Consider the following 23,731-nt stretch of genomic DNA (forward strand, 5'->3'; position numbering starts at 1 on the left):
GGCCAAGATGTGCAAAAAGTCAGTGTTGTCTTTAACAAAAGTCATAAATTCAGCATAAACGTAACAGAGAAGGAGAACAATGATGAGGTGCAATCAGACCGTTCTATACTGCAGTCATGTGAGTCTAGCAGCACTGCTGAAGTCCAGGATTGAGCTTTAGATTTTCATGCTCAGGTAAAGCGTCATTAGCTTTAGCATTGTTAGCTAATGAGACCATAGTTTTCAGGTGTACTGTGACAACCTTGTGTTCCTAAAACTCTGCTGAAACCCGGGATCGAACCAGGGACCTTTAGATCTTCAGTCTAACGCTCTCCCAACTGAGCTATTTCAGCCTGAAGAATGAGGATTACGGACGCCAAGAGGTGCAAAAAATAGAGCAACATTTAAAAAAGTTTCATTTGAAATTCCACTGAGACGGACCAAATGCCAACAGAGCTAAGAGATGCTAGCCATCAGGAAAACATCCCACCAAAACAACAACATCACACCATCACTACATCCTGGACTAAACTCCAATTAAGATGACTGTGATTGGTTTAAAGAAATACAGAGGAGTCAGACCATTCTCTAGCGATGCACAGACAGAACAGCTGTTGAAAACCCAGAAATTTTTAGATGAACCATTATTTCGAGCATTGTTTGCTGAAGACTGCCTGTTCCTAAAACTCTTCATTCCTGCCGAAACCCGGGATTGAACCAGGGACCTTTAGATCTTCAGTCTACGTCATTTTGGCCCTGAAAAACAACCGGTACGGAGGCCAAGATGTGCAAAAAGTCAGTGTTGTCTTTAACAAAAGTCATAAATTCAGCATAAACGTAAAAGAGAAGGAGAACAATAGTGAGGTGCAGTCAGATCGTTCTATACTGCAGTCATGTGAGTCTAGCAGCACTGCTGAAGTCCAGGATTGAGCTTTAGATTTTCATGCTCAGGTAAAGCGTCATTAGCTTTAGCATTGTTAGCTAATGAGACCATAGTTTTCAGGTGTACTGTGACAACCTTGTGTTCCTAAAACTCTGCTGAAACCCGGGATCGAACCAGGGACCTTTAGATCTTCAGTCTAACGCTCTCCCAACTGAGCTATTTCAGCCTGAAGAATGAGGATTACGGACGCCAAGAGGTGCAAAAAATAGAGCAACATTTAAAAAACTTTAATTTGAAATTCCATTGAGACGGACCAAATGCCAACAGAGCTAAGAGATGCTCGCCATCAGGAAAACATCCCACCAAAACAACAACATCACACCATCACTACATCCTGGACTAAACTCCAATTAAGATGACTGTGATTGGTTTAAAGAAATACAGAGGAGTCAGACCATTCTCTAGCGATGCACAGACAGAACAGCTGTTGAAAACCCAGAAATTTTTAGATGAACCATTATTTCGAGCATTGTTTGCTGAAGACTGCCTGTTCCTAAAACTCTTCATTCCTGCCGAAACCCGGGACCTTTAGATCTTCAGTCTACGCCATTTTGGCCCTGAAAAACAACCGGTACGGAGGCCAAGATGTGCAAAAAGTCAGTGTTGTCTTTAACAAAAGTCATAAATTCAGCATAAACGTAACAGAGAAGGAGAACAATAGTGAGGTGCAGTCAGATAGTTCTGTACTGCAGTCATGTGAGTCTAGCAGCACCGATGAAGTCCAGGAATAGTAGGGAGGTTAAGCCCAAAAAATAGGCTTTTGACTTCAAGTCATTATGCAAAGGTCCCCTTTGGTATGGAAGTACCTTAGGGTCATACAAATAAATTTATCCTAAGACAGAAGTGAGATCACACTTTGGCGGTCATTTTTAAAACTCCAACTAAGATGACTGTGATTAGTGTCAAGAAACACAGGAGTCAGTACATTCTCTTGCGTTGCACAGACAGACGTGATCTCACTTGTGTCTTCGGATAAGTTCACTTGTATGACCCTAAGGTACTTCCATACCAAAGGGGACCCTTTCGTCATGATTTAAAGTCACTTAAACTCCCTATTATGAAATGCAGAGGAAAAACCTGCCTACTCAAAGTGCAAAGTCATTTTGCACAACCCTCTTATATTTGGTGGCTTTTCAATGCTTCTATGGTATATTTGACACAGCACTGAGTCTTTTATGAAAGAACAAAACGTAATCCAGTTGGGATAAGTGCTGCACTTCCCTCTGAAAAGGATAAGTGATTTAGAAAATGGATGATTGAGTTCAATTAAATTGATGTCTTCAGAGAAATGTTCTTCTATAGCAAGGTCAGATGTTTTCAGTGAAGCAATGTATGTTTTTAAACTTAATATTGAAGAATATTTTTTGACCTTCAGTAGTTTTCCCTTGAGGAGTTTTCAACCACATATTTGTGAAGTGCATAACTGTGATTTCTGCCTAATTTGAATGAGACTGCACACATTTATCCCTCCATGATAGCTTCTTTTGCACTTCTAAAAAGATTGAGAGCTCTAAGGATGAGGCTGCCACCACAAAAACAGCACACACATACACACACACACACACACACACACACACACACACACACACACACACACACACACACACACACACGTTTGTCTTTCTATCATTGTGGGGACTCACCATTGACTCCCATTCATATCTAGCCCCTAACCTTTACCCTAACCCTAACCTTAACCATCACCAAAACAATGCCTAACCCTAAAGAAACATTTTTGCACTTTTACATTTTTTAGTAACAACAACATGGCCAAGAAAATGCTGTTGCCACCCGTGGGGACCTCATTTTAGGTCCACCATAAAGGAACCCGAATATAAACTTACATACAGAACCTTCTGGGTAAGGGGACATGCTCAGCAATTACTCTCATAATCCTTGAGACAACTCAGAACTTCCTACTGAAACTGCTTGCTGAGTGAGGGTATAAAGCTTCTATGAGAAACTTAAGTACTTCTGGATTTAGGCATAGTATTTGGTCACACTGATAGGCATCTCCCACCCAGTTGAAAGTAATGTTGTGAGCTGTTTACGCACCTACCAGAGATATTTGAAAAGCACACTCACATACACACACATGAGGTTCGCATTTTGAAGAAGTGTATTCACACAACGATGCATCTTAGGTGTAGGAATCTACCATGTGGGGACCAATCACTCTGATGTTAAAAAAAACCCATGACAACTTGTAGATTCTCAGGCATTCTCATATCTTTTCCTAGCAGGTGTTTATCTGTGACGGATCTCAAAGATGACGACGTCTTTAGAAAGCAGAAATTGTGTCAAATCTAAAAATATGTGGATCTTGACAGACTGATTTTCGGCACAAATTGCAGGTTTTGGGCCTATCCACTTGAGTACACAACCTTTGGCATAAGGGGACGCACTTCGAAAAAGTGCATTTTGTGTTTTGAAAGTTAATATTTAACAAATATAAATACAAGTTTGATAATCTGGTGTGATACATATGCAAAAACACTGGCTTTGATAAAGTGTAGACGTCATAAAGAGATATGTTCCTTGTAACCATGGGAAACAATACCATAGAATTGGCTACAAAATAAGTCACCACTAATCACTCCATCGCTTTTTTGGTTGTGAGTGAGGTGGAGTTACAAATTTAAAAAAAAGAGAAGGATTTAATGCTCAAGCACAAGCAGGTATCCACCACTAAACAGTAGACTTTCACACATAAAAGGAGTGTCTTGAACTAATGACCTGTGGCATGCCCATGAAGGGAGTGTAATCGCTAGAAACAGTCTCCTCCCACATGACTTGGGTCATTCTACACAAGGGAAAGTTGTGAGGGGAATATAAAAACGGAACCTCTGGGCCCCAAAATTGCAACAGGCAAACACAGTACTGCCTAGCTGTAAAACCTGTCTGTAGAGTAACATAACAGAGAGGGCATGATTACACGAGTTGTCATTATACCAGCCACAGTCGGGCCATTTAAAAACATCCCTATGGATTTTGTGGACATGATAAAACTGGCTCAAGGAAAACAGTATTTGCAAAACAAAACTGCACCTTTCAGAGTGGCCTTTTATTGTGGGCAGTCTAAGGCACACCTGTGCACTAATCATGGTGTCTAATCAGCATCTTGATATGGCACACCTGTGAGGTGAGATGGATTATCTCAGCAAAGGAGACATGTTCACTATCACAGATTTAGACAGATTTGTGAACAATATTTGAGAGAAATGCTGATATTGCTTGTGTGGAAAAAGTTTTAGATCTTTGAGTTCATCTCATAAAAAATGGGAGCAAAAACAAAAGTGTTGTGTATATATTTTTGTTGAGTGTATATACATACATACATACATAGAAGTGTGTATTGGTTTGGGTCATTGCTCTGATTCAATATTTGTTTGTGCCATAGAAACCAAGTTATTTTGGTAGAATAACAGAAAAGTTTATCTCCCAATGAATATCTTTGTGCATATGCTGATTTATAACTGCAGTCAATATCATATCTGCTTAATCTGTGAGTGTATGGTTACATTTTTTCCCACCTTGTCGGGATTTTATCCTATAGAGACTTTTTGCGTAAGCTGCTGCTCTGTCAAATAACACCTTTTAGGTGAGAAGGAGAGTAAATTTATACATGCTTATTCATTTTAGTTGCTCTCTAAATTCACATGACAACATGGTCAAACAAGAGCCTTGATTTAAGGAAGAGATTTAGGTGTTGCAGTAATAAAAGTCTGGACAAGAATATTAGGGGAGCGTCAGGTGTACAGTCTAGCTATAGAATAAAACATGGATAGTTGAATAGCTGGTTTGTATAATCTATTTTTACTGATATAAATTGGTTCATATCACCTGCATGTTCCTTCTGTTTCCTTATTATCCTTATTATTATTATTGCACAATACAGGCACACAGTGAAGCACGCACAGCTGTTCATACACAACCATCGGACATACTGAAAACACACACACACACACAAGCACACAAGATCCTCATTTTTGTAGGAAAACATTTACATAAATACACACTCATGCGGCATCTGGGGACTTGCTTATAACCCTACATGCATGACCCTCGGACCCCACTCGGAAGGCATTATATGAGCTGTTTACGCACCTACCAGATGCACTTTAAACACACATAGTCACATATACATGGTACCCGTCTTGAAAAAGGTTATTTGCACTCATCCATACTTTAGGTTTAAGAACTTACCATTTGGGGACCAGCTCATACATTTACATATGCAACTCTCTGCATAAGAGGACGTTTTAACATTTTAACAACAATTAAAGTTACATTCACCCTACAGCCCAGGGAGGCTAGTCAGACATGCGCACACGCACGCACGCACGCACGCACGCACGCACGCACGCACACACACACACACAAATACCCACAGCTAGATTCCAAAACAAGTTTTTATTGGCCAATTTACAGAAAGTGCTGTAGTGACCATTCCAAAGAAAAACAGACCAAAGAGTCCAGAGAAAAAATAAATAAAACTGAAATTAAAAAACTTTTACACATTATACAAGGTTTCGATGTTAATTTCACCGTCCTCTTCTAAAACAAATGTCAGGACAACATTAGGGCTCGGGCCGATGCAAAATCCACCAAAGATTTCAAGGAGGGGGTGCAAGATGGGAGGTGATGTCACAAGACCAGGTGTCACAGCAGATGAGGAAAACTCTTAAACAACATATGAGATCTTTACATGAACATACAGTAGAGCTACAGTATACACATACAGTAGGTTCTCCCAGCTTTACCCACAGGCTCACTAGGTCAGAGCAGGACATTTTCCAGTGTTTGTGACTTGAACCAAACCCTTGGATTTGTCTATGGCAGACAGACCGTGCATACAAACAAGTCTGTTTTCTTGCACCGAGGCTTTCTATTTTATTATTATTTTAATTCCTTGCTATCAAACATTACAGACGGACTGGATTCAGGATGGTCACGGCCAGAGATTAATGCCCTTTCACTTTAAGGTGAAAAAAACTTCGACTGGGTTTTCTGATTAGGTCAAATGTGAGACAATGCCAAACACGCTCCCTTCTCACTTCTCTCTTAAAGTTGCACCAGGCAGCTTCACAAGCTGGCGACCTCGAGTGCTGGTTAATGAAGTGGGATTTATGTGATGTGACATCAACCCCAACACCTAAACTTCCTCCATTAATGCTGCATTTCATTCAAAGTTTGAAGTTTGGCAAAGTTTCTTGCAGGTCTGGTGTAATTGCAGTTTCTGTGCTCGCCAGAAATCCAATTTAAGCTGAAAGGATGCATTTGTCGTTTGAAAACAGGATGAGTCATGTTAAGTCAGGGATATATGTTAGCATCAGGCAGCTCCATGCCGCTTGGACTTTATAACTGATAAACACAGCGCTTTACTGACTTATCAGCCAAGTCATTTTTATATGCAAATTATATCTCACCTCAAATATGAGTGATATCTAAGCATCGTTAACAAGTGTATTGATAAGTAACAACTAAAAATTATGCCGAGACTGGGTTCTGAAAAGTGTTATATCTACAATAAATGATTTTTGGCCTTTTTGAAACATAGCATCTACAGCACACGTTATTATTTTTAATATTGTTTGCTGAAAATAGCTGTCTGCTGCTGCTTGAAATGACTGATGATGGAATGATGGAATGCTGAGACTGAACCAAAGCTGCAAGTTGTGAAACCAAAACAACGAGCTAAAAGGTGCTAATTCACTTTATAGAGATCAGTGAGCTGCTTCAGTGATAATTATCTGTTGGGTTGTCGTTATAAGCAATACCTTTAATTTTACACGTACCAATTTAACTCGTTTTTAATCTAAAGATACGGATTAGTGCAGCTTTAATGTTCATAACAATATGTGCATTCTTTATTATAGTCATATTTGAGCTTTATTTTTCCAGTCATTCCTTACATTTTTTTGCATTTGAAGTTACATGCATATTTTTTATCATATTTTTTAATCTATATTTATTTTAATCAGTCAAAATAAAGGGAACCTGATCAAGTCATGTGATATTTTGTTAAAAAATGATTTCCAACCCACTAACCCAAAAGATCTTGCCTGATACATACTTAACACCTTGTTATAAAATATTGCTGTTAGCATTGCCCTTCTATGAACTCTCTAATGCAGCATTAATGACAAGAAGTCATGTATCATTGTTTCAATGAGTTTTTTTGTTTCGGATGCTGATTTTGTGACCACACTGACAACATGATTAGTGACAAGATGCTCTTCTCCGATTGGTACACCGGTATTTTTTAATTTTACTTTTATTTTTACATGTACTTCTCACCGAGTGCAGCTTTATTTGACCCGATCACTATGGAGGCAGTGGCACATCTGCCCCAACGAACCCAAGCCGACATCAGCTGGAATTAGCTGAACACTGAGCTAGAAACACACACAGAGGACTCAGGGATCGGTTCTGGAAAGACTCCTGCAGGCTAAGGGTTCGGGGTGTGTACATACACATGAAGAGGTGGCGTGTGTGTTGTGTACAGGTGGAAAGGAAGGGTTTTATTTCTGGGTGGACGATGTGGGGCTGGACTGGTGGGTTAGGGGTAAGTGGGGGGGTTGGGTCACCTACTATACTCAATATTTACAAGAAAGGAGCGTATAAAAATGTACAAGGAGACTCCTCTGACTTTCCCAAAAACCCAGAACTCAGACCCGTCGGCTAGTTCAACATGACGTCTGCGACAGCACACTGATCATCTTTTTTTGTTTTGTTTGTTTTTGAGTACCATTGAAAATATGCTATTTCTGTAAAATCACCTGGCTTTGCCACATAGGCTAGAATAAAGACTGATAAATAACATGAAGTATACAAACCAAAAATAGTCTCAGTTTCTTTACTTTTGCAACTCATTTTTCTTAAATAAAGGCTGTTTTGCATTTGTTTTCTTCTTTTTTTAAAGATGGGACATCAGAAATCTTTGACACATCAAACTGAACAGATGGTGCAGGGTTTAACTGACAAAATGAGTTTCATACAACTTTGTTTCTCTAAAGACTGCAGTTGTGGCATAGATTGTAATGAGAGGGAGAGATCATTGATGGGAAAACATCTCTCTGGGTATGACCTAATTTTGGAGAGCTGTTCCTTTAAGAAGGATGAGAGTCATTTGATTGTGGAGTAGTTTTAGTGTCATATTATTTCTTATCAGCTGTATAAAACGGGAGGCTTTTCTGACAAGGCTAAGGTTAAATCACTGCACTGTGTTTGTGTGTGTGGTTCAGTGTAGTCTTCCAGTAGGGGGAGATATTACCTCATTTTTAGAGCATCAACATCACATAAAGTCTTTTTGTTTCAACCATCTGATTTGAGGTTTCAGTATGGACGTGTTGCAGATTGTGTGTGTGTGTGTGTGTGTGTGTGTGTGCGCGTGTGTGAGAGACTGTGAATGTGTGTTTCAATAAGATATTGTTGTTTTGTCCCAGTTTTGGCCCTTCTTGCTCGAGCGCTGCATTCTGGGTAGCTGGACGTCCACTTCTTCCTCGCTGTCGTCTGACTCAGCGCTGGTGATGTCGTCCTCCTCCTCTTCCTCGTCGTCTTCGTCCTCCTCTTCTTCTTCTTCTTCATCCTCCTCCTCGCTGGCTTCCTCCTCTGCAGCCTGGGGCTCCTCCAGGTTCTGTGGTGGAAAATATTTGCAGAGATACAGAAACTTAATGATCATTAATTTGTGTTAAGACCAAGAAATCCCAATAATTCCTCCTTCAAGTCATAACCGCTAAACACAGCATTAGTGTAAGTGTTCTTTTTCTATAGGTGTCCCAATCACTAACACCCAGCAGCTCCTATTTACAGCACCTAGAAAAATGTTCACACCTTTTGTTAGTTTTCCCCTTTGATTGCTTTTCAACATTGAAATATAGTCAATATGAATTGGCTTTTTGGACAAGAAATTTACAAAAACAACACTTACATGTCCATGTGAAAATGGATAAATACATAACAATGTCAGTAATTAAAATTGTAACATTTAAAATAAGCGATTGCATTAGTATTCAAGGTCTGCAACAAATTCTCAGTTGGACTAAGGTTTGAGCTCTGACTCAGCCACTCCACAAGATTCTTTAAACCATTTCTGTGTAGCTTTGGGTGACTACTTCAGGTCCTTGTCTTGCTGGGAAACAAATCTAAGAGGAAAATACAACTTGAAAATGTAAAAAATCCATTCAAACAGAAGAAGGTTCTGCATTTCATTCTGTGGGATAAGACTCTGGAACAGATTGGGTGAGGAGATAAAGCAATGTCCAAACATGCAGTTTAAACAGTTTGAACAGGATACAGGGATGAAGTGGGGGCCTGACAGTCATTGGATATCCATAGGTTACTGTTTGTAATTATTTATTTTTTTAATGATTTGTGTTTTATATTCAATTATGCATATTATTAGTTGGATTTTTTCTTTCTGTTGTGTTTTGCTATTGATAGGTCCTTTTGTCTTTGTCCCTTTGTATAAATATAGTCAGACATACTGGTGTATATGTATCATAAATCATGTTGACTATTCTTATTGTTGTTGTTTATAAATGGCAGCATTTTGAAAAAGCAGGAACAATACATGGGCAATCATTTGTGTAAGGAGAAGGGGTGGGATTAGATAAGTTTCAACTTCTTTCCACTCCTTTTTGAGGAAGTTATTCATTGTCTTTTGTTGTTTTCTTTTTTTCTTTGTTGAAATGTTCTAAATAAACTTTCAAAAATCTCCTCCAAGTCACAGTTTGATTCAGACTGCATGAGATAGCCCTCCAGGATTTCCAGATACTTATTACCCTGTACCACAAGCTTCCGGGATGTGCCGCTGAAATGTATCCCCATGTCATGATGCTTCCACCACCGTGCATTATGGTGGGAATAGTTTGTCTGATGATGTGCAGTGTTTTGTGTCCAAACACAGCATCTAGTCTGATGACCATAAAGCTTTATTTTGGTCTCATCAGACCGAAGAACCTTCTCTCTGCTGACTTCAGAGTCTCCCACATGCCTTCTGGCAAGATTTATTATCATGGCAGTGGTGTTCTTTGTGCAACTCTGGTGAAGATGGGGCAACAGTTGCTGTTTGCACAGTGTCCAACATCTCAGCCACTGCAGCTCGTACGTGTTTTAGAGGAGTCATACAACATGCATTTTGGTGACCTCCCTAAAAGTCAGTTTTTTGCATGATCACCTAGTTTTTGATGACAGCCGTCTTTTGGCTGATTTTCACATCTGCCATTTTCCTTTCATTTCTTATTAATGTATTTAACTATATTTCAAGGGATAGTCAGGGCCTTGGAAGTGTTCTTGTTTCAATCTCCTGATTTATGCTTCTCAAAACATGGGGTCAATATTTTTACAATCACCCATTTTATATTTCTAACAAGAAAAGCACTCAGAGAGTGCAGTACCCCGCCAAGGCTGCTCAGTTGTATTTTTTCAGACAGCTGAAATCTTGAAAAAAAGCCTTGCAGAAATCACAGCACTATAGAATGTGGCCATTTAATACAGATGTACACCACAAACAAAATTATCTTGCTGAGCACAGGCATGTGTTATGCATGTGTACGTTATGTACGGATACCGAATCGCATGACCTAAATATGTAGGGGGTGGAGGGAACTGATGGGACTCAAAAACACCCCCACAGTTTAATCAGTTGTTCCTTGTATAATGTGGGACGGATAAGTCCCAAAAACTCTGCAATGATCGATTTCTAGCAGGATCACGATCATCATCGTCAGCAGACAGCTGACATAGTGTTCCCTTGATGTCATAGTTACAGTGACACTGTGCTGCTATCTCACACAGATACAGAAATCTTTAACAAATCTGTGGGTTCTTGTGTCATTTCTGACCTTCCCTGAAAATGTCATCCAAATCCATTCATCCATTTTTGAGTAATGTTGCTAACAGACAGACAAACCAGTGCTGATCATCATAACAAATTGACATTACTTAGTAGAAATATGTTTTTGCTTTGACATGAAAGAGTAATTTTTTGTACATTCTCGTCTCAAAAGCCAAATTTAATTGCCAATGATTCAAGGTTGAAAAACAATAAAAGGTGAAAACTTTATATTTTATACTTCATATAGACACTGTATCTACGATATTCCCTCCCCTTTAGCTTCCATCCACATTCCTCCGCCCTCCTACCTCCATTGGATTGACCGTGATCGTCAGAGCAGAGTCGTCCCAAGTCACATCTGCCTCTTTGGCCGACTCTGCCAGCTTCACCTCCTGCTGGTGGGTCAGGTGGATGCGGTATATCCCGAGCACCACCACTACCACCAGGGCGGCAATACACATCACGATTACCACGGTGGCAGCACTGGGTACACCTGGGAAGAGGATAAGAGAAGAGAGAGGTGAGAAATGGAATAGACTGAAGAACATGGTGATCCTAAGCTGCCTCGGTGCAACACTCTGAATGATGAAAATAACAAAAAGGAATTATGCTAGTTAATTGCTCATTTTGGTTTGATTAGAAGATGTTCACCAGCTACTTTAGCAGAAGAGACACGTAACAGACACAACAATATTAATCTCATAGAGGAAAAGAAGTGTTGTGCCACTTTAAGTCCCTGGCTAATTTCCATCTAAAGTCTCGAAGCAGGTAGACTCAATCATAAATATAAAATACAAATACAAGTCCAAGGTACTAGATAGGAATGAAATATGATCAATAATACCTACACACACCATAAAATACACACATATCCACACATACTCTCTCATTAACTCCCCAATACAGTATTAGAATCAGAGTGATGAAGGGATCCGGTGCAGCTGTCTCTTAGAAGGAGAAAGGTGATAAAACACTGGATTCTACACATCCCATAATACAACTCAATACCATCTGTCTATCTTCGACTCAGTCCACACTCCGTCCTTTAGCCCTCCTGTCGTCCTGCGGGTCAAATTGGCCCATTTTCAAGTTTTAAAAATGTGGCAAAAAAAAGTATTTTCACAGTGAAAATGTCCACATTTTTTGGGAAATTTTTGAAATTTTTTTGGTGGAAAAAAACTAATTAAAAAATGTTTAAGAACATTCAGAAAAAAATCAACCAAAATCCAGTGAATTTTGCTGTCAAATTTGGGGATTTTTTTACTTAAAAAAATAAAACTTTTGAGGGAAACTTTTAAGGGAATTTTCTTCCTGAAGATTTTGCAAATTTTTATAAATTTGGAGAATTTTTTTTGGAATTTTTGGACTTTTTTCAGACAAGGCAACAACATTTTTTGGTAAGGACAACACGAGGGTTAACGCAGGCTTTGAATTCTGTATGTTGTGTCGAGCTGCAAATGAATCCGTGTTACTGTAGCAGCTGTTGTTGTGGTTATGCACTAAGAGTCCTCTGTAGATCATCTTTAATTATTGGCTCTGCTGATTGACTTTTTAAACTTTATTTTTTGGTCAATACTGGTCCATTTCGTGCCTACTGATGTGGAAACTAAGTCCCAAATCATGAACCAGAATCTAAGACTTGACCGTGTTCAAATGTCCAAAAAGCTTCTATAAAGATCTTTGAAAAAATCACTAGGAGAAGTCAGCATTCAGAGGTAGCAGGATCCAGGAAAATCCAGGAGTAGTTCTTAGCAGTGACAACACCACAAGAAAAATCAGAGATACTGAGCTGTGCATCGTCTTTTATGCTGTGAGATTTGGTCATTGTCTCCACACCTATAGGGTGTATTATTGGAGAGACAGTTTTGGCACCATTGTACTTTTCTCAATCTGTTGATCAATTCTTGGCATCAGGTTATCATATTTTACCATTGAGTCACTCCCTACAGAGGCTTGAGTTGTCATTAGTTCATGTTTTACAGAGAACATGTCCAGACATGTTGAAACTCTGCCTTAGCCCCCCTGCACATATACCCATATAATTTTGTGATAGATTTTGTTCATATTATACCATGTATTGCTATGTTTCTTTCACATTTTTAAAATAATTATATTGCCTTGAGTATACACCATTGTGTTTTTCGTACTCCACATTTCATTTTTCGACACAACATGTAATTTGTCTTTACACCAAAAATACATGTTTGATCTTCCAGCTATGTGTGTGTGTCCTCCACAAACCCACACAATGTCATCAAGACATCAGTCATTACTAAAACATTCAGCATTATGTATTTTGTGCACATGTTTTAATTGTACTCTTCAGTCTAATAGCATTTGTCATAATTATAGCATCTTTTACTCTTAGCACATTGTACCTGAAAATATTACACTACACTATACTCGACATTTTTCATAATTGTTGCTTTAAGTCTGCATAAATGTGTGTTTTTGTATTTAAAGCCCTTTACACCAAACTCTGACAGGCGATTTTACTAATTCTGGCTGATTGGAGCTCTTCTGAGAACTGTGTGGGTGTCAAGAGTGTTTAGAAATAAAGGACCTGCACACATGTGAGTGTACATTGTTGTTCTCTTTGTGTTGGTCCTGCAATGACCACTACAGAGTGTAATCTGCCTCTCCACCCCACTATAAACCTCGACAGGTAGGTACACTAATGTTCAAAAGTTTGGGCTCACGTAGAAATGTCCTGATTTTTGAAAGAAAAGCATTTTTTTTCAATGAAGAAGGCTAATTGATGATTAAAAAATCCTTGTGTAATCATGTTAGCAAATGAATAGAAGTGTGAGTTTTCATGGAAAACATGAAATTGCCTGAGTGACCCCAAACTTTTGAACGGTATATCTAATGGATGGATATATATGTGTACAGTAACGTACAGACAATAATTCAGTTATTTAAGGTACTTACACTACAATCACAAAAAGCTTTTGTTCATAAATGATGTTCATAAAGGTGATTAAGTTTTGAGTATTTTTTTTAGTTTAAAAATATTAGCAGTTCTGTAATTTTGATGCAACGATTAAAGCAGCTAAATAACTCTATTTAAAATATGGATACATACGAGTATTAATGCAGACTTGAATGCTACATTACCCATATGATAACTGTGCTCCTACTCCTAAGTCTGTTCTATCAGAGGTGTTTCTTTTTAAATCCTTTCATTTGTGAGGTCAAAGGATTTACAAGTTGAGGTGCCTTGAGATGACTTCTGTTGTGAATTGCAACAAAATGGATTGAAAGAAGCTACACGGTGCATTACTAACAGCCATGTCCGTGCACTTGGCAGACATTTTTCAATGTACCGAGTTCACTGACTCAATAAACTCAAAAGATTATAGTTCAATGTTTTACAGAGGACTGCGTTACTTGGAGACCACAGTTGTCCATTGACTGTGGAGTCATGTGACCTTTTAAAAGTGCTAGGTATATTTCTTTATCTTCAGAATCTGGACATGTGGTTGCGCCTACACCGAGTTGAGATCTGATCAATGTGAGCCCGACAACCTCCAAATGTGTTTAATGTGCATTTACACATGTACAGTGCATTAAATATGGAATAGGAAGTCTTTTTTTGCCTCAGTAGTCAAAAATCTTCATATTAACAATCAACTTGTCTTAAAACTTGTGCACCTGCTTCTGGCTCTGTTTTCTGGTTTCAGCAAATCAAACTCATCTTGAAGGGAGATTTTAGCCAATCAGAGGCTTATTCAGCCATAGCAGGCCAAAGTATAAAGAGTACTAAAGTGTTTGAATGTGGTGCAACAGTTAGACCTACAACTTTTACATGGGAGGGTCAGGTTTGAATCCTGAGTAAAGCCACAAACAGTTGCTGACTTGAAGATATTTTTGCGAGTTTAAAATATGCATGTTTTTCTTTTCTTTTCCAGATTTCTGTATTATCGAGGTTCAACATGCATTCTGTCTTATTCAGGCACAGATTGCACAATAATACCAGGTTTAACCGGGGTAAAAGAGCGCCTCGATTGCTACAGATCCTTTCTCACTAACTCAACTCTCAAGGCTGCCATTGTACAGACGAAAGGATCAGAAGTTGCTTCAGTTTTTACACAAATTTATGTCAGAGATCTACTGGCTTTGATTCACACTGAAAATGTGTAATCTACCAATTTTTTCAAATGCATTTAAAAAAAAAACCCAAAACTTAAACACATTAAATTCTGGTCTCTATGCAGTACATGACTGCAAAGTTGTATCACAGGCCCTATTTAGTAGCATAACCACAACACACACTGAGGGATTTCTCTTGAAATAAAATGTTTATTTCGCCTGCTCTGATCTTCAGCCCACTGAAATAACATGACTTCTCAGCGCCTGCCCTCTCTCCACCAGTCCCTCCTGGTGTGTCAGAGTGTGTGTGTGTGTGTGTGTGTGTGTGTGTGTGTGTGTGTGTGTGTGTGTGTGTGTGTGTGTGTGTGTGTGTGTGTGTGTGTGTGTGTGTGTGTTTAACGAGGTTGAGGCTCACAGAGGACTCTTCAGATGATCATTTGATTCAGTCTAGTTCCTAGATTTTCACACTAAATCCACTGCCTTTGATCTTCCTCAGAGTGAAGCTTCACACAGCCCCTCAGAGTAACTTGAGTGTTTGCATACGCACACTGTTTCCCCTTCATTCATTAGCACTCTACATATGCAGCATGATCTCATCAGAAACATTCACATGTGCCAAAAGCATGTCATGGCTGAAACTTCAACTGAAAATCTCTTTTTTTCCTGTTCCTGCCATCTAACCACCCACCTCCCTCTGTGCTCTTCTGACCTCCTTTTGCACACATACGCCCTCCAACTCTCTGGGCTGTTAACAGCATCGGCCACTGAACTCTCCAGGACTCTAAGTAGAATCCATTAGAGGCTGATGAATAATTAAATCTCGTGTGGTAGATTAAGACCAATGTCTCTCCTCCTCACCATGTTCTTTTTTTAACTTCAGATCACTCATACGCATCGAGGGAGGCCAGTAAGAACTCCTGCATCTTCTGGGAGGGCCTCGATCGCTGAGAGCCACTGTGCGCGAAAGCAGCAGCAGCCTGATGAGCAGCGCGATAAACAAACTAGAAAGCGGAACCGAGCGCTCCCTTGGATCTCGCCATGTTTACCCTAGGATGGATAGCTGACATACAAAAACTCTTCACGGGCTTTTTTTTCTCTCATTTATAGCAGTGGCTCCTGACTGTGATTCTCAGAATTTCACTCTCAGTGAGGATTTCCTTTGGGAGAACCCATCAGTGTCTAGTCAAGTCAGCTTCTACATCTATTTCACATTTATATTCATGCATGAACAGCGTCGTCATGCAAACGAGTAATCTGAGATCCTTATTACTTCCCAAGTTGTTGGTTTCTGAGTGTGTTTCTTGTCTTCAATACACTGTTTTTACTACATTTGCCCATTTATCACATCATAACCAAAACGACTTTTGACAGCCTGGAAGTGGGTTGCTCTCAACTGTCAGTCAAATAATGCGAGTCATGACCCTCAGTCAAAACGTCAAGTGCTGTGGCGATGCTGAAGATGCCGTCAGGGGAGAAATTTGGATTATGCATTTTCTGCGACCGTTATAACCCCTGTGTGATTGCTGAACTTAGCTACAAAAATGGAGTTTTATAGAAAATACCCTCACAAACCCAGCCTTTTATGTTGATGCTAAGAATTGTTTGTGACTTTTTACTACCATTACCTTAAGATTATTTCCTTGTTTCATGTTTTAACATCAAAAGGAATTTCTCCATTATTAGTGTATTCCCATAAAGCCCACATATGACATCAATAAAGGTGATTTTTTCATCAATAAACATTGTGTGCACAAGCAGTATAGCAGAATTCTGTGATTCATCCTCAAGAATCTGAAATAAAGACACTCGTCAGATTAACTCTTGCTCAAAGATTTCTGCAGCTCAGTTACATAAAATATGACTAATTCCTCCACCATCACTGGGAGTTCTAGTGGAAGAAGGTCTTGTAAGTCATCACCATGCATGCCAGCAAAAGTGCTGGATAGTGATGGTCAATATATTGTATTCTGTTTGTGTCCCTTCTTCCCTGTTCCAGAAATTGATTTTTTTTAACGACATGAATAATGCACAATAACTGAATTCAACACCAGAAACTTTTAAGCCATCCAGTTATTCGGTACGAGGAGTACACTTGGAAATGAGGAAAGAAGCCATCGCATCAGTGTGATTTCTGACTCAGATCTGAACTTTCAGAAACGTTAAAACGTTACCAGAAGCAGAGAACACATTACATCTGTTTTAAAGTTGTTATATTGGCTGCCTGTCAGTTTCTGTATAGACTGGAAATACTTTACCGTCTTTTAAAGCACCTTGCACCAGTATTTATGTCTCACATGCTTACAGCGTATGAACCAGTGAGGCCCCCCAGGCTTTCTGGCACGAGTCTGTAAATAGTTCTAAAGTGCTGAACTAGACCCTTTGGTGAGGAAGCTTTTAGCATTTCTGCTCCAAGCAGCTGAACAGTCTGCCTGAGGACGTGAGAGCACCTAGAAGTGTTGAGGTCTTGCCTTTTCAACAAGGCTTTTGATTACACACAGTTTGTAGATATTTCTTACTTTACTCTATTATTTTATTGGTTTTATGTTGTTAAATTTGATTCCATTTTATTTAATATCTGTCTTTCAATGTGTTTTATTGAGTTTTTAATTTAGTTTTCATCATTTCATTGTGTTTTTATGCTTGTCTTTTAATTGAATCTAATTTATATCACTGTACTTCAATGATAGTCTTTTTATTCCTTTTTTTATCCTGCTTGACTGTACTTGCGCTGTCTAATTTTCGGTGTATCACTCTTCTGTGAAGCACTTAAGCGGCACTAAACTGTATGAATGATGCTACATAAACAAGAGAAGCACTCAGAGAGCGCAGTAGTCCACCAAGGCTGTTCATTCCCCCTATCTATGGCACTGTCAGAAATGCAGCATATGTTTATTAGTTACTGATGATCAGAAATCCTGGCACTATAGAATGTGGCCATTTAATATAGATGTACCCACAAACAAAATGACCTTGCACTGAGCACATGCGTGTGTTATGCATGTGTACGTTATAAACATACCAAATAATGTGACCTGAATATGTAGCAACATATGCTGATCGTCATATAACTCTGCTGCGTTCCTTGGCGGAATAATTATAAAGTTTGACTGACTAATACAGATATAAACTTGACTTGGAATAAAAGTGCTTTATTTGATTATCTGTTTTATGGTGCACAGTGATGTGGGTATGTACATGCAATTATTGATATTTACTCCACCAAGGAGCGCAGTGGAGCTATGTGATGATCGGAGTACATTTGTCTGTTTGTTTGTCTGTTAGCAACATTACTCAAAACAGACTAATGTATCTGGATGAAGTTTTCAGGGAAGGTCAGAAATGACACAAGGACCAAGTGCTTAGATTTTGACAGTGATGCAGCTTCTAGTCTGGATCCACGGATTTGTTAAAGATTCCTGTATCATTGTGACATAGTGGCATGGCATCACTGTAACCATGACAACAAGTGAACACTACATCAGCTGCCTGCTGATGATCACATGATTGCGATCCTATTATAAATCCACCGCAGCAGACTTATCAGGACTTATCTGTTGGAAATCATACGACTGAGCAGCCTTGGCAGAGTCCTGCGCTCTCTGAGTGCTTTTCTTGTTCTTTTTGTATACTGTAGAATATGTGTTACCAACAAATGGCCTGTTTTTGACATCAAGAACAATATCCTCATGTTTCGTGAGACAGGAAGAAAAAGGAAAATCAAAGTAAGGCGACATGAAACAGCTGTGTTTTCCTACCTGAGTTGTGCATGGGATACAGGTCGTGGATCATGGATGGATGGTGGACCACCTGCATGTACTGAGGCGGGGCTACCATGTGGTTGATGTGTTCGCCGGCTTCTGAACTGTGCAGAACGCTCACCTGGGTTGGGAACAGATGAAGCAGAAGCAATGATTTTTGAGGATAAAGTGATCACAGTTGACATTTCAGTCACATACTGTTTGCCAAAGCTGATATATTCTCAACAGAATAAAGCAAAGTCTCCAAGTTCAGATTTTAAAGTAAGACTGGGAGAAAGGGAAAGCGAATATATTCATGGCTTTTGTGGGGGGACGGGGTCAACTCAGTACAAGAAGGTGATCTGGATTCCACTCGACACCCTGCAAAGTTCAAAGTATGTATTGTGAAGCATTTTGTTTCCCAGCAGGTAAACACCGGAGAAGGTATAAATAAGTGCAGGGACAGAAACAAGCCGTGGTTAGCTGACACACGGAGCTGATTTTGGCATTTATCATCAAGTGAAGAACAGTGGATTACAGGTGGAGAGTGTGGATGTGTCTGCTGCCTGGAACGGCTGAGTCACCGTGGAACAGTTCAGGGTCTCTTCAGGAGAAGATGAAGTGTTCAGTGTTGCACCGTGGCTTCTTTTGATATGTGGAGCTCGGCTGTGTCATCGTGTCTAACTGCTGTTTAAGGTGTATTTACCGACTTGTTTGGTTGTTTTCGAGTGCTAATTTCTCCAAAGCATTTTGCTACTGAGAGGTGAAAGCGATGCCACTGGAATACCTAATGAGGCTCGTTTTTAAATCTGCTCTGAAAGTTAAAATGTTGCCAGAAACCTCAGCTGAGTCAGCTCAGACACTTTGCCAGTTTGAGCACTTTGCTTCACATGGTGGTAAAAAGCAACATGATCTCTAGTGACAACTTATCATTACTATTTCTGAATATCATCAGTCACATTATTTTTTTTTTTTTTTTGAGAAATCATACATGAGTTATTTTCACGCTGCTTTTCGGGGACATTTGCCTACACTGCCACTCTTTTAAAGGTACTTGAAACATGTATCTGAATGTGGGAGTGGGTGGCTTGGATCTGCCGTCATTATTTCCTTTCATTTGTCATGTAAGCAGAAAGCACAGGAAGCAGTACTACTGGGATCACTCAGTAAAACTGGATTAACCTGAAAAAAATAAAGGCAGATTATTTAAAACAATGACATTGGCTTAAAATAATAATTCTGCATGAGTTTTTTTTTTATAATCAATTAATCTGATCATTTTTTTTTGATTAATGTATTAGTCAATGTGTTTATAAAATGTCAGAAACAGTAAAACGATGTACCATTTTCTTGTGTCATATGTTTTACTTTCATATATGATTGAAAACTGCAGCGAACCCTCACACTGGGGCTGCTGGAATCAGTGAATCTTTGTTGTTTTGCTTTAAAGGATGACTGAAATGGTTAAATGGGTGGTTAATTTTAACCTGGTATATTAATGTATCTATTGTGCCGCTATGAATGATCTGGAAGGAACCAAACTGTGTATATCAGGGCAAATCAGCTCCCTGCAGCTTTCTAAAAAATGATGAGTAGCCTTGGTTGGAGATCCCGGTGTAAACAGGAAAATGACTGATCCAGCTGGCTAATTTCAGTGTTTACTTTGGCACTTCTTCTGCAACTTGATGGCAACACCTTTGACCAATTGCAATTGAAGCACTTTTTGCACTTACTACAGGTTTTTCCTTATGTCTGAATTCTTGCTTGTGTTGTACGTCGCTTTGGACAAAAGCGTCTGCTAAATGAAATTGTAGAATTGTAAAATTGTATATCAAAACCATCATTTAAATTGTAATACGGCTTAAAAAGCATAACTTAGAATTACTGTGTCAGAGTTCTAAAAAAATTGATGAATCACTTTCTAAAAAAAGACTATTACAGACAGACGTCTGTACTTCTAGATAACGGAATGATAAAAGTGAGTGACCAAAAATTTTGACTATATAGTGATTTGCTATACACAGGGTGTCTCTAAAGTCTGGACGCATAGGAAACTGATTGACCGCATAAAAATTAATGTAGTAAAACTGACGGCAAAGTGGATTTATTTCATCGAGTTATTGCAAAGCGCATCAACCTTTGTATCACAAATGATGGAAATCATATTGAAGATGCTATTTGTGCATAATCCTATTCAGCAAAATGTTGTCCAAAAATTTCATTTCTTGAAAATATGTATTTTGGCCTGTATGTCCACAGTTTAGGGACACCCTGTGGAAGAAAATAAATGAACACCTGACCGTGTGTTCTGATGGGAACGTGAAGCTGTTCTATTGCTCTATTATACTAAATTTCAGATCCGGACTAATGTTTTAAACATGTTAGTATGGATTTGAAGTGACATGTTAACTGACTGAAGCAGTGTTAGATCGGCGTCCTCTGATGTATGATCCTTTTCTTAAACTGATTATCAAAATAGCGGCAGATGAATTAACTGTATCTGATGGTTTCTACTATCAGTTTCATCAGCGTCCTCCTCTGTGGACATGACGCAGTGTCTCTGATAATACATTTCTTCTTGAGCTTGTTGGTACTGGAACATTTACTGACAGGTGAAGATACAAAGTTATAGCAGCTACACTCTAAACATGGCTCACACTGACCTCCAGGTTGAACTCATTGCTGGTGTAGCGTCCGTTGAGCTCTGAGCAGGTCAGACGAAACCTTCTCTCTGTTAGCCGTCCGGGCTGCCAGCTGTAGTAGCGAACCTGTCGGATCACCTGCTCATAGTTGGACATAGAGTCCACACCTGTGGAGAGAGGCAGATGGTGGGTTTGTGAGGCATTAGCAGGTATATAAGTGTTGTACCTTCATCCATCATCTATACACCGTTTAATCCTCATTCTCATCAAGGCAGGGGACGTCCTGGACAGGTAAAAGTCTATCACAGGACTACACATAGAGACAAACAATCACACTCACATTCACACCTGCAGACAATTTAGAATCACCATTTAACCTCAGCATGTTTTTGAACCGGGAATCTTCTGACTGCAAGGCAACAGTGTTCACCACCACCTCACTGTGCAGCCTGATATAAGGGTTGTGTTCGTGATATATGTTGGTGTTGTTACCATAGCAACCTACCATATACGGACATGCCGGAGGTGGAGTTGGTGGCGTCAAGGTGTTTTCCAAGCAGAGCGCTTCGTTGCAGCTGGAGAGACTCTTGCTCTGGGTTCAGCTCCTCCCCCAACACCAGGACATCACAGTAGTCCAAGTTATGAATGATCTCCTCCATCACACCCGGTCGACGTGCTGCACACGCAAACACACACACAGAATTTGTTGTAATTTGTCTTCTCTGATGCCTCTACCACAAAACATCAGTTTGCTCTCACCCCATTATGCTCTGGGTTTTAGAAGCATAAAGAAGTCTTGGCAGTAAAACTTTGTATTTGGGGTCATTTCCTATTTTTAGTTTTGAATATGTTCACACTTCTAATGAGCTCAACTGCAGTTTGTGGAAGCCAAACTTTCAGGCTTCTCAGTATGGTTCCTTTAGCTCAGATGGCTTTTTTTTTTCTCATCTCACTAATTGAAGCAAACTAACAGTCAAACAGACCGTGCCAAACAGGACCAGTGTAAATGAATGTATCATTAACTAGCAGGTGGCTCAAGTCTGATTTCTTTTGCTAAAAACAACAACAACAACAACACACATATGCTGAAGAAAATGCTGCCCACTTTGAGGAACCATAATTCAAGCCGTACAGGACACAACACCAACGCCTCCTCCGACTGCCAGACTCCAATTACTCGTGAACTCTGTGAACGCAGGCAGTGCCATGAGCTGCGCTGCTACCAGCATCCTACAGACAGCTCCCATCACTGCAGTTCTAGGTGGCTGCTGGGGCTCTTTGACAGTCAGCGAAACACTATCCTCCACCTCTCACTGCTACCCAGCATTCTCCCTCACTGTAGGCTCCCACGGGAGGAAACCGGCTACGCTCATTTAACAGCTTCCCAGTAGAGAAAGACAGATATGGAGTGTGTGTGTTTGAAGGGAGAGGTCAGGGGCGGAGGGGGAGGTACAGATGAGGTGGAGAAAGGGGAGGAAACAGGAAAGAAAGCTGCGTCCCAGAAGAGGAGTTACTGTTTTGTTTCGAGGTATGAAGTATAGGCTGTATATAAAAATTGATGAGCTCTCTGTGACGCCATTCATGCATTTCCTGAGGAGCTGATTTGAAGCTCGGGGTTGTGGCTCCGGCTGCTGGGATCTTAGCAGTGCCTGACTCCTCCTAGCTCCCCGCTAATCCAAAAACGAGCAAAGAGGTGGAGCGAGAAATAACCTAAGGTGCAAACGTCTGTGGGTCACGAACTGCCCTGTGACGGCATCCACCTGCCACTCAAAGCCCTTAACTGTGCAGGAGTTCAAGCTTTAATACAATTCAAATGAGTAACCACCATGCAGTTATCACAAAATAGGAAATTAGTTACAGAGTCCAAAACTGGACATTTTAACAGAGGAGTGTATTGACTCAGCCTCAAGTGGTCATTTGATTAGCTGAGTGTTTTGACATTTCCTTGCTGGCTCCATTCTTTAGCCTTAGCCGTTTGATACAAAACCTTTTTAAAAAATTTTAAGCTTCTGCTCAGTTCATGGTTGTTGCTTTCACTGAAGTACAGGTTCCAGGGATCACCTTAACATCTCCTTTAAGCCTCTGTCAGCTTATTGTTTCAGTTGTGTGGCTCACAAGCTCCATGGACAACTAGACTTTAAAATGTCATTACTTTTTTAACCTACAATGAAGTAAGGCAAAGACGGTTTTTACCTTCCTGACATGTTTTAACATCAAACAGAATGTGAAAAAGAAAGAGTTGGACGACTCACAAGAACACAAAAAGACAAAACCGAACAAGAAAACTAAAAATCAGCCATCACGGATAACTGCAAAAGAAATTACCAGATTATGGACTGGGACAGGGGGAGAATTATAACATCGGAGGCCAACAAATACAAACTATGGATTAAGGAGGCCATAGAGATCAGGAAGCGGGCGAGCAGTTCCATGAACTGGGACGAGGGGGCCTACATCCTCTTGCTTACTTGAGTCACCTCCTCTAGAGACAATTGGG

General features: G+C 39.8%; 1 protein-coding gene and 2 non-coding genes across 3 annotated transcripts in view; all 3 read right to left on the reverse strand.

The window, feature by feature from the left end:
* Positions 1-259: 259 nt before the first annotated feature.
* trnaf-gaa (transfer RNA phenylalanine (anticodon GAA)) lies at positions 260-332 on the reverse strand. Its single transcript has one exon. It is a non-coding gene; the product is annotated as a tRNA-Phe (tRNA).
* Positions 333-1,015: 683 nt separating this feature from the next.
* Positions 1,016-1,088, reverse strand: trnaf-gaa (transfer RNA phenylalanine (anticodon GAA)). The gene has a single exon. It is a non-coding gene; the product is annotated as a tRNA-Phe (tRNA).
* Positions 1,089-5,316: 4,228 nt separating this feature from the next.
* Positions 5,317-23,731, reverse strand: part of LOC110955485 (calsyntenin-2-like) — a 356,305-nt gene continuing 337,890 nt past the window's right edge. Inside the window, exons 13-17 of the mRNA XM_051958076.1 lie at positions 21,740-21,910; positions 21,256-21,401; positions 18,611-18,734; positions 11,072-11,256; positions 5,317-8,561 (exon numbers count right to left, since the gene is read on the reverse strand). Of these exons, the coding sequence (XP_051814036.1) occupies positions 8,343-8,561; positions 11,072-11,256; positions 18,611-18,734; positions 21,256-21,401; positions 21,740-21,910 (845 nt within the window). The 3' untranslated portion in view covers positions 5,317-8,342. The remainder of the gene's footprint in view (positions 8,562-11,071; positions 11,257-18,610; positions 18,735-21,255; positions 21,402-21,739; positions 21,911-23,731) is intronic.

This window comes from Acanthochromis polyacanthus, chromosome 13, assembly GCF_021347895.1.
Source record: "Acanthochromis polyacanthus isolate Apoly-LR-REF ecotype Palm Island chromosome 13, KAUST_Apoly_ChrSc, whole genome shotgun sequence".
Taxonomy (NCBI): Eukaryota; Metazoa; Chordata; class Actinopteri; family Pomacentridae; genus Acanthochromis; species Acanthochromis polyacanthus.